The 12,373-nt window shown below is 43.1% G+C and overlaps 1 protein-coding gene across 1 annotated transcript; it reads right to left on the reverse strand.

Annotated features, from left to right (window-relative positions):
* Window positions 1-8,639: 8,639 nt before the first annotated feature.
* LOC119390426 (centromere protein K) lies at window positions 8,640-11,931 on the reverse strand. The gene is made up of 2 exons (XM_037658041.2): window positions 11,485-11,931; window positions 8,640-10,212 (listed from the first exon to the last, which is right to left on the reverse strand). The coding sequence occupies exons 1-2, from the start codon at window positions 11,877-11,879 to the stop codon at window positions 9,939-9,941; spliced, it is 669 nt and encodes a 222-aa protein (XP_037513969.1). The 5' UTR covers window positions 11,880-11,931; the 3' UTR covers window positions 8,640-9,938.
* Between the last annotated feature and the right edge of the window lie 442 nt (window positions 11,932-12,373).

The following is a 12,373-nucleotide window of genomic DNA, read 5'->3' on the forward strand; positions in this document are numbered from 1 at the left end:
CTTAATTGTGCATCTTCATACTATTGTACTTGCCATCGTGACTCTACAAGGCGCTGCACTGGCATGCACGATGGTGTGGTTTCAGCTGCATGCCACAATGGCTGCATTCCTATGGAGTGCGAAATTGTGTACTCACTAGGGACTGTAACCTATTGGGCTGGTACCACTAGTACTTTGTATAATTAACTTACCAATGTAAGTGCTCAGCGCGAAGTGTGTTCTATTATAAGGTTATAATTACGCACATCTCTTCAGGTTGCTGTGGCACCGCAAAACTAGTTTTCGGCTGCCCCTGCATTTGGGACGTGAAAGTGCTGTGCAGCTTCACTTGTGCAATCAATGCAATTAGGTTTTTTTGCACTTGCACCAAAGGGGTTTGTGGCGGCACCTAGAGGTCAACCAGGCAAACGTGAAGCATTGCCTCTGCAATTGTTCGCATGACGGAAGACGATTGCGAAAGAATGGGGCTTAGCAGCATGTGGTTATTTTTCATAAACAAATGCTAAATTTGCACTTCTTCTTTTCAAAAACGAGCGTGTAACTGTTTGTAGTCGTATATATGAAGATATCGACAATAAATTGCGAGCTTGCTGTAAAATTTGAACAAGAACAGAGCAGCGGAAAATTTGAAATCTTGTTTTCTCTAAGCTCCCAAGCAAGGTGTGCATGTCCCTGTATGAAATGATTGAGAGAGGTGGGCACAGTTGCAATACAGAGCAAACCCCCATGCCCTTCCTTTCGAGGAAGGCAAACTTCGAGAGAGAGAGGGAAAGTCACATGAATGCATGCCTTGTACACGTCGGACACTCCCTGAAATATTACTGACTACGGCACAAGATTTCAATTCTTTACCCAATACAGAGCGCGCAATTCACCACTGGAAATGTGCTGCGAAGTAAAATGGAAGAAAAAAAAGGAGGCAGTGCTTGTTATGTGTGTATGGCAAACTCCCTTGTCCCCTACACTTGGGAAAACACAAGGAAGGTACACTGCTTCACAGACACTAGGCTAAGAGAGAGTGTCTGCTTTGGCAGTGAAGCTCACCACAATAATTTATTTTATTTGTACATACTGCAGGCAAATAAGTGGCTATTGAAAGAGTGTGGTTGGAAGTGGCTATTGGAAGAGTGCGATACATTTACACACTATCACTATAGTTCAATAGCAGTTAGAAATTCATAAATAGGGCACTCGCATACATTTCTAGGCTGAACATTCCAGCACTGAATGGTATGCAGAAATATACTAGAGCTGGGAAACCGTGCTGATGCCTCTTCCAAAACCATGTTGGGAAACAGATAGGATGTTGTTGGAATCAAACTTGATTATGTTTGTAGACTATATGTTCCAGCAGCTTGCCACATTGAGATGTTAGTGAAATTGGCCTATAGTTTGTTAAAGTATGGCTAACACCAGAATTGTATAACGAAAGAACCTTGGAACCTTTCCATGAACTAGACATGTGGACATCGATTTCTTAAAGATAGTTGTAAAGTATTTGCAAGTCCACAAGGAATAACGTAAAAGAAATGCATTTGGAATGTCATCTGGACCTGTGTTCTTTTTTGCATCCAGATTTAAAATTAGATTTATTTAGAACACCTTCCTCATTGACTAGGACATCAGCTATCGAAATGTCTGACTCACTGTCAAAAGAGGGAACCACGAGATTATCTGTGGTAAAAACTGACATAAAATAGCCGTTAAACGCCTTTGAGATTTCAGGTGGATCAGCGAGAGTTAAAACGTTAAGTGCAAATGAATTAGACTAAGCACGCGGAGGCAATATTGAAGGCCAAGACTTCCTAAGATTAGCTTTAACCGAGCTTGGCGAAGTGCATCTGCAGTATAAATACTAGTCCCAGGCTGCAGCGGTTTTAACTCGTAATTCCTCGTTGAGAGATCAAAATTTCTGAGAAGCGCTAGACTCACCACTTCTCTTTGCAAAAGTTCAGGAGAAGATGGACGCTTGAAGCGACGAAAAATTCGCGAACACGGGGTGTCGCTGGAGCCAACGTTTCGACAAGCAGACTTGTCTTCTTCAAGGCAGCCTTGAAGTAGGCAAGGATCGCTTGTCAAAACGTTTGCTCCAGCAACATTCCATGACCACAAATTTTTTCATTGCTTCTCTTTGCATGGCGTAGCCTGGAAACACAGCGAGAGAAGTACGGAGGCTTCATGGCCAGAAACTAAAAGGGATGAGCACGCAATTCCTGGTGTGTTGAAAACTTCCGGTGAAATTCAATCAGAGGAACGGAGGCTACGTCCGTGAAAAAAAATGCTTAGTTTATGAAACTGACTAATGGAAAACCTGGAGGGTGGTAAACAGTAGCAATAAATACAGAGTAATCCACCCAGCTACACTTTACACCATACGGATTCAATGCCACCAGAGCCTTGGATGGTAGAAAGGTGAGGATCAGAGTGGATTAAAATAGCAACAGAACAGTCAGACTTCTAATTGTCCAAAAATGAACTGACTTGAAAAATTATGGCACAAATGGTGGTATGCATCATTCGCACGTACCAGGTATGAATGATGAACACTGCCTCTCGCACCCGCGAAGCTGAACGCCACCGCCAGTTCGTGCGCACAAACCTCTGCCAAACACATTTCCCAGGCAGACAACGAGAGAAAAGGCAACCAACAGGCTTACACTTTTGACGAAACATCCCACCAACAAAACGGCACGAGCAAAGTCAAGCAATACAAATGCCACGAACTTGTAAATCATGCAGCATTTGCAACAGCAGACCACAAGTTCACAAAACGATTTAGAAACAACCGCTTCAGTTCCCCTTGTACGGTTTGTGAAGGATGCCATTTTCTGGCCAATCTGCACAGTGCTCTGGTGTGCGCTATAGTGTCTCAAAGGAATACACTCAAGTCACAATTTATTCAATTTCTTTCACTTGCGCGACAATTTTTGCAAATCCCTGTGCAGTGGTAGCATGCCCGTTATATTGAGTGGCAATGGCTTCCGGATGGGTACACCCGATAGCAAACCCATCTCTCACCACTCGATTGTATTGTCCAGCAGCTCATATTAGCCCAGGTACAATGCCTGCGAAATGCCAACGACTACTTCAGTATTGTGGAAAAAGTCAACAACATACTGGTGGACTTCCGTGCGATGTCCGATCCCTCTTTCAGAGAGATTGGTCATCACACATTGACCATCACACATTGGCCAATTTTTTTTTTTTAGTAACAACCAGCCTAATCTCTAGTGGTGATGCTGCAAGAAGATCCTTTGAAAATTCAGGGCCAAAAGACGGGGGGAAGGGGGGAGGGGGAGGACACACCACTTTCATGAGATTATTCTTCTTGTCACCCTTTAATAGTGGAGTTGCGCTAGGGCTAGACCTGGTGACAGATCTCAGAGTGTCCGCAGTTCTCACTCTCTGGTTCCCAGATACACCCATAGATGGCGTAACTGCCTCGATCACGGACAAAGTGTTATTTTTTGGTGGCAGTAACCGGAGAGACGATAGCTAATGCGAGGCCACGCGGGCATGAGGAGGAGAGGCGCGGTGAAGACGAAGCAACCAGCTATCCCCTTGAGGCGCAGCGTCCACATATGTGGACGCAACTTGTTTTTACCAGTTTTTCAGTCTAGTTGGAAAGAGAGGATAAGATGCATGCGCATAACATCAATTGAACCTTCTGAATAGTCAACGTGTCTTGACTTAACCTCAATGTGCTAAGTATGACTATAACCGATCACTTTGGCGAAGACACTAAAGTGATCGACGGGTCGCTCAACATGCCACGTCCCAGGACCAACGTCATAAGTATTATTTTTCTTCACTCGAAATGAACACAGCCAAAAACAAATTGCGCATACGTTTTGAGCCAACGATATCCTTATTCTTATTTAAAAATGGGACATGATTGACTGCGGGGTAATTAAATATTTAATTATTCATCAATTATGACAATTAATTAGCGAAATTCACACAAAACAACATATTACTTCATTTTCCTTCTTGGAATGATTCTTGGAATGTAATATCGAGTGCCTTGGAATTAGGTTTGTGAATTTGAGACATTTGCACACAGTGCATCATAATTCGCGCCTGAAGGGGCTATGGGTATAAGAGCGAGGGTTTACGTGCACCGCGCCCTTTCTGGAGATGAGCAAGACTTCTCGTACGCCCCAGGAAGAAAACCGCGAGTCGCAAGCAGCAGCAGAACTTGCCACAAGAGCGTTTCACTGTTTCGACAGCTCTCACCGCGTGAAACCGGCTTTACTTTTTTTTTTCAGCACACCAAGCCCATTTCGTTAAGAACGACCTTTCTTCTCCTACTTTACAAGGATAGTTCACCAACCTGGCCTCGTGACATCGAGGGTGATTGATGGTACCTGCAGTGATGTGATCAACCGAAGCCACTTCGGCGCAGCTTCTGTAGCAACTCAAATCTCGCTTTGGAGCAGCATAACAACCGTTTGGAGCAGTTACCAAGCAAACATTTTGAAACGCAAATATTTGTCTCCAAGCTGAACCAGTTGTACTACATGCTTAAGAAAATCGATTTATGCTCAAATACATGCATCTTTACTTAGGATGCCCCAAAAGACGAAAATAAGTCGCTGCTCATTGTTTTTCTGCGTACAGTCCTTTCTTTAAAGCTGTGACCTCGAGCCACCTAGTATTTTCCCGGGAACCACCTCATCTTTGTGAATGAATATGGCTTTCCTCAATGCTTCAGTTACAGTACTGGAATCACAAGTTATGTAAAATTTCCATGCATTCTGTTTACTATCCAGAAGAACTGTTCTGATGAAATTCGTGCTTTCAGAACAACATAGGGCTTCGCTACGAGGTGAAATGCCTGCTGTTCTGCTTTATGGAGAGAATCGTCACGATCCTGGTTCATGGACGGTTAATAAAATACAGGGTTAATATTTAGCCCTTTCTGCCTGTAATCTAATTTGTGCTCCATGAAATTTCCAGCAACAGGGGGCCTTCTTATTTAACTTCAGCATGCTGCGGTCGAGAAACAGAACCGAGATACCAGGATGCTCGGTGACCATGTTTTCTCGGCAAAATCCCACAGTCCACTGCAGCGCGTGGAATTGTTGATAAGGCCTGGAGATTGCATGGTCAGGCTTAAATTAAGAATTAAGCATCCCGCACGAGCTTTTATGGAAGTATATTACAACAAATGGTACCATTTTCTGTAAAACAAACCAACTATAACGAAATGGTCTATTCAGGCACATACACTCACTGTAGTTAATGGAATCAATTAATAGTTAATTAATTAATAAAATTAATGATCGATTACTAATTAATAGTTAATGGAATCAATGAGAACCTGAGGCACAAAAGTGCCTCAGGTTCTCACTTATCGGTATCTTTTACCAACATACGCAGCCTTTTGCCAAAACGCATCCAGCTTTGTTCGTACCTGGACGATAGCTCCTGCGACGTTCTTTTACTCGCAGAAATGTGGCTAGATCCAGGTATCTGTGATGAAGTTCTATCTGATAGCAGCCACTTCAATATATACAGGAAAGATAGGATTTGTAAAAGAGGGGGCGGCATTTTAATTGCCAATTGTAGCCCGCTTGAGATTCTATGGGTTGCAATCACTTCACGCTCATCCAACACTATTTTCGGCGTCTGTTACCGCCCGCCCGATTGTCCCACAGATTTTACTCAAGGACTACATGACAACATAGGCGCTATTAAGACGAAATACCCAAAATCTGATACATGTTTGTTTGGGGATTTCAATTTTCCTCAGATAGACTGGCCTAACCCGACTTCCCAAACACGTACTTCTAACGAGTTCCTTCAACTCACACTCGACTTTTCTTTTCTCCAACTTGTTAACCAACCTACCCGCGGAAACAACATTCTGGATCTCATTCTAATGTCTACCCCAGAAAGAGATGGTCCTATTTCTTGTGAAGATGGTTTCAGCGATCATACCCTCCTTCATGCAGCAATCGAGAATGCACATTTCTCACGTCATTCTATGCCTAAACTAACACTTAATTACAAGAGAGCTGACGTTGATGCTATAAACAGAGGCATGCAACATTTCTGTGACGAATTCCTCCCTTCCTTTTCATTGAGATCAGTTCATGAAAACTGGGCACTATTCAAAGATAAAGTACACCGACTCCTGCATGACCACGTACCGCGCATTTCCATCCGTGTTAACATATCAAAACCATGGTTCACCAAGTCACTCCACTCACTCAAAAATAAAAAGCGACGTCTTTATAAATTAGCCAATAACTCAGGCTTACAAGGGGTTAAGGCACGACATAAAGCCTCTGAAAAAGAGTATTTGAGCGCTATATGCAGGGCAAAAAACTAAATGTTTATCACGTGACCTTCGATCGTTAATTAAAAATAATCCTGTCAAGTTTTGGAAAACAATTTCACCTTTCGAAAAAGTCATGTCACATCTCACTTTACGTATGTGTTCACAAAGGAAAACTACTTCAACGTGCCTTTTTCGCCAGAAGTTAACTACGAGTACGTGAGCCCTATAAATGTTACATCTGAAGGAATAGCGACATTAATCAACAAATTAAAAATATCCACCTCATCTGGTGCGGACAGCATTAACTCCAAAACACTTAAACTGATGGTAATCCCCGTCAAGTATAATTCTCGCTCACATTTTCCAGCAGTCTTTTACAACAGGTGAAATTCCATACAATTGGAAAATTGGCAAAGTCACACCAGTTCACAAATCGGGAGATAAAAACAAGGTTCGTAACTATCGACCAATATCACTAACCAGCGTCCCCGGTAAACTACATGAACACGTCATTGTCTCAAACGTAACCAGTCATTTGGAATCAAATAATTTCTTTCTCGAAAACCAGCATGGGTTTAGAAAGCGGTTCTCATGCGAAACGCAACTTTTAGAATTTTCTAACGACCTATTCCGAAACGCTGATGATAATTTTCAGACAGACTGCATATTCATAGATTTTTCAGAAGAATTTGATCGTGTCGCCCATTGTCACCTCATAGAAAAGCTTTCATCACTGAACATAGACCCCTTAACTGTCTTCGTAACTTCTTGTCATTCCGTAAACAGTTCACAGTCATAGACTGCACCTCATCTTCAATTACTGACGTTTCATCCGGTGCACCTCAGGGGAGCGTCTTGGGCCCTCTGTTATTTCTCATATTCATTAACGACTTGCCATCCCAGATAACATCGCAAATCAGATTGTTTGCCGACGACTGTGTGCTCTATAAAAAAATTCACACAGTGACCATAGCGCGCTTCAACGTGACCTCGACCGTATAACGCACTGGTGTGATTCACAATATTAATGAGAACTAACAGACAATAATGCCGAGGAAAGTATAGGGGATGTTTTTAGTAATAAATGTAAGGTAATTGTGAAGAAAGAAAAGTGGACGAAAAGATAGCTTGCCGCGGGCAGGGACCGAACCTGCGACCTTCGAATAACGCGTCCGATGCTCTACCAACTGAGCTACCGCGGCGGCCATCCCCCCGTCCACTTTATAGGGTATATGTGTGCATTTAAACGTGGGAGCGTCAGTCAGCGCCGCCAGTAGCCATGACGGCGAGTCATGGCTACTGGCGGTGTGATTAATGGCTTATGAGTCTAAACACTAACAAATGCAAAATCATGACTTTTGGACGCAAGCTCTCTATTTCCAAGTTTACATATTCCCTTAACAATGACGCTCTCTTAGCCACAACTTGCTACAAGTACCTTGGTGTTCATTTCACACCTAACCTATCGTGGTCTACGCACATAGATAAAATAACTGCTAAAGCATCGCAAACATTAGGCTACCTAAAACGCAATCTTCACAGCACACCTTCGACTACTCGCAAGCTCGCCTATCAAACTTTCATACGCCCTCAGCTTGAATATGCATCGGCCATCTGGTCTCCCCATCAAGATTATCTAATCCAATCTATTGAAGCTGTTCAGAATCGCGCAGCTCGCTTCATTGCCCATGACTTCAACAGACTATCTAGCATTACAAAAATTAAACACTCTCTTTCACTTCCCCTCCTTCAGACTCGTAGAGATATTGCTCTAATCTGCTTACTACACAAAATAATATACTGCAACTGTCAAACCACATTGCTTCTTGTAAGACCACATCTCTCTTCGAGCCGTATAAATAATAGGACGTGCTTTCAACGTCTGTCAGGCCGAACGCTCGCATTCAGCAACTCTGCCCTGCCTCGGGGAATAAAAATTTGGAAAGGGCTACCTGAGACCATTGTAAACACACAAGAGCCAACAACTTTTAGAAACAAACTGACTATTTTTTTCCGCATAGTTTTCCCTCATACTAGTGCTTCACAAACGGAATTCATTCTATCATACAGCTGTACTGCTACTGGTTCTCACTGTATCATATTTTCGACATATTATTCTTGTATAAATTATATTTCTACAGTGTACTTCTTTTGCACATATGTATATATATATATATATATACTGTCACACCCCCCCTCACACAATGTTCCAGGTATTGGAACCCGTGAGGTATCTGTATAAATAAATAAATTAATTAATTAAATAGCTTGCTCCACAACAGTTAGAAGCTATTTTACTGAACTTATTAATGTAATCTCACTGCATCGACTAGCAGTAGCAGAAAGCTTTATTTACACAGCATGGGCCAGCGACTACTTCAACTACGAAGCACTCGCCGGTATGCCCCAATGACCACCAAAAATTACAGTGATAACTTAAATATGATTTGCAAGCACGTTCAGTCTTTTTTCTCCTGAAGACTGCAAGAACGATATCTTGGCGCATGCTCGGTGCAAACTATGAGATTTTCCCAAAAATGTAGCAGGATGTAGCAGGTTTCACCTCTTGGCGCAGTGTAGCTCAAATGGCGCAGCTATCACATCACTTTACCTGGTGAAGCGCAAATTTCAAGAACACTTGCTCAAGTTGAGACATTTGGCTGGGTGACCTACTGCTGGTGCAAATAATGTGCTGCTGAAAAAAAGCTCTACTACAATGTTTTCATTAATTGCTCACTGAAATATGTGGTAGAATACATATTGGTTAGTGACCAGGCTACCTGTGTAAAACAGAGCATCACTTCAATTTTTTTTTTCTTTCAGATGGCTCACACACGTGTTGGCAACCGTTATTTGACACAACACAACAAACCATGCATCATAGCCCCTGACATGCAAGTGCCATTTTATGGCAACGCTCACAGAAGTAGACACTGCAAAGGGACACAGCTTCAACTGTGTAGGCCATATGACAACAGAATGACATGTACATTGTTTCACAAAAGTCTTACAGTGCAAACCAGCATACAGCCAATGCATACCGACGTCAATCTGTGTAGTGGACTTCCTCATACGATGCCCAGCAGTCCAATGCCACAAAGCATGAGAACAGTTCTTTTCATCACGTGCCAGAGCTTTGTCATCAGTTTGCCTAGCCTCTTAAGCTTTTGCAAAAATGAGAAAACATGACTCCATTCTTGGCACAGTTCATTGCATCAATAGTAATGGTGCAACAGTTTTCTATAAAACATGCATAGGTATATCTTGCAAGAGCAGATTAAAAGATTAAAACGCATTAAAATCAAATAGCTCCGGTAACAGCGAAAACTTTTGTCGACTATTGCACAAGAATGTTGCAGAGTGGACAGATTAAGTGATAGCAACCACTCCGGTTTTAGTCTCGGCAAATGTAATTCACTGTCAACATGACAACATTTTGTCAACATACAGCAGTTAACTGGCTGTGGTGACTAAAAGGAAGCTTGTAATCCTGACTGCCTAATGCTTCTTTTCAAGAAGCCCATAATGTTTTAAAACATGGCAAGTTCAATCACACAGTGTTAATCCCCACATAAACCCACCCGGATGAAACAAAGAATTAGAAGGTGAATGCATGCAGGTGTGTGGTGACATTCACTTTGAGCAACAAAGCTCAGCCCCAGTCCCGCAATCGGATGCGGTTACCGCCGTCAGGATGTCGTTCCACCAAGTTAGCACTGAGCAGCACTTGCACGTGCGGTGGCCAAAACTCCACGCTTAGTTCAATGTATCGCTCCTCCGGTCTGTTGGCACTGGCCTCCAGTAGCCTGTCAAAAATCTCGCTCAGCGTGAGATAGTTACATGCAGTGGAGTGTCTGAGCTGTTGTGGCAGCACGTAGAAATGCTGGAGGTACTTGCAGATTTGTCTTTGTCGCGAAGTGGTCAGCCTGGAAATTGCAACAGTAAGGGGGACAACAGTCAATCACATGTTCAACCCATCCGCCGCCTTCATACAAGGTTTATGAGTTCCCTATAGGCGGGCAACAAAGAACACGATGAATTAACTCTAAAACAAACCGAGCTGCTCTTTTTTACATCTGCTCTCGTCTTCTAAACAATGTTGTGTGATGCAGTGCCGCCTGTACGATTCCTTTGCACGTTAACATTTCATGTGCAGAACGGGACAGGCAGACACAGATGGGAAACATTTTCCACATAGGAATGACAATAAAAAGGTTACAGTGCACCTTGAAAGGCGGCTAGGTTGCACAAATAAAAGAATGGGTCACGCTAATGTCTAAATTTGTCCAAAAAGTCATGTCAGCCAATTTTCCAGCAAAAATATTTGACTTGGTACACAGGAGACTCTCAAATATGTGCTCATCCTCCAAATTAAAGATACAAGACCCAAAGATTTTTCATATTATTCAAAGCCAGGTCCAAGTAGAATAAGGTTTCACATACAAGAGAAATTATGAATCTGCAAATACTACATTATAACCTGACTATTATAGGCATTTTGCAGTAGAAATGACTTCAAGCATACACTGAAATGCACATTTGGCGTTGCTTCCAGCATACTAACAATGGATGAATAAAAGATGCATAAACACAGAGCCGCCATGAAGGGGATAAGTCACCTTCTCAGAACGTTACGTCTGAGCCTATCAAGGTTTTCCTTAATCGACGACTGTTGATCAAGTGAGGCATCCACTTTCCTGCGATTCAGTTGTCTTGTTTGAATGCAAAGCGGCTATTTTTTTTACCATTCGGAATGTACCCTATTTGGTAGAGCATATCCGCTGTGAAAATGGAAAGCTGATGCACATGCCTACGTGACCGTTGTCCAATTTACATTTGGAACGAGAATTATCAGAAACTAGAAAAAACGTGTCATCTAATGAGCTATGGGAGGCGAAGCAACGCAGGGCTCCCGGTTCACCAGCTTTGATCCATCTAGCGTTCTTGGAACAGGCAGTAATATACTGAGCCCTGAAAAAGTGCAGCAACCGCTCTTTCCTTTCGTAAGACGCGCAGTAATAAGGCGGCCATCCGCCTTTTACATTTTCTTGTGCTGCCCTCTGCCGTTTCGGTAGGGACCGGGACAACCGGTATGGCTGGAACAAAGCCTCCGAGATCACAAGGCGTTCTGCAACTTCTCCGCTAGGGGAAGGGCGCATGCGCCATGGCATCGTGAAAAAAAAAAAAAGCGGGCTCACTTCTTCAAGGCGTGGTATTCATTCGGTACCGGTGGCGTCTCGTCCTTCGTGGCGGCAACAGCCTTGTTGTGGTCCTCCAAGCCGGCGATCTCCGCCTCGGCCGCTTTGATCTGGTCGGTGTAGCGAGCGAGCACGCGTTTCAGTCCTTCCTGCTCGTTTCTCAAACTCTGCAAGAGCCTGTCTCTCAGCAGCGGTTTCGGGATGGCGTTGGGAACCCTTCCAGCGGTCAGTTCTCGGTACGCTTTCATAAAGCGTGGGTCGTAATCGGCGTCTAACGGTGCCGTCGCGGGTGCTTGTTGCAGTTCCCTTAGCTCGTCCTCCAGGGCGGCTGCTCTCACCACAAGAATAGGGTCTTTTTCGCTTTCTTCCTCGGACATTGCGGCGTCGGAAGCCATTTAAAGCCTGCCGCCACAGAAGCAACGAACGCCACACCACTGCAGTCACAACACAAACAAAAACAAGGCAAAAACTTGATGGTGATGGCCATAGAGTTTCTTGACGCACTTTTATGCTGGTTCGAAACGAAACTTTATGGCGGTAATAGGGTAGTCTGCCACTCACTACTTTTATCGAATTTAAACAGCACAATTAAGTGATTTTATTAGCTCATCGGCACCTAGTTGAAACAGCAGTTTTCTCTCAAGTGCATAAAGCTTGATAATAAAGTTTTATACAATAAAACTATATGCCTAACAGAGTTGAACAAATCTCATAAATTGTAAATGTTTCATACAATAAAAACGTTATGCATGGTTTAATTTCACAAATCTCAAAAATATGAAATTACAAGTCTCAGAGGCTATGCTTTTGTCTGCCGCAGGTGCATCCAAGAAGTACTACACTACACGTCATGGCCGGCATGTTTTAACTTGTTTGTTTGTTTTTTCGC

Source organism: Rhipicephalus sanguineus, chromosome 4, assembly GCF_013339695.2.
Source record: "Rhipicephalus sanguineus isolate Rsan-2018 chromosome 4, BIME_Rsan_1.4, whole genome shotgun sequence".
Lineage (NCBI taxonomy): Eukaryota > Metazoa > Arthropoda > Arachnida > Ixodida > Ixodidae > Rhipicephalus > Rhipicephalus sanguineus.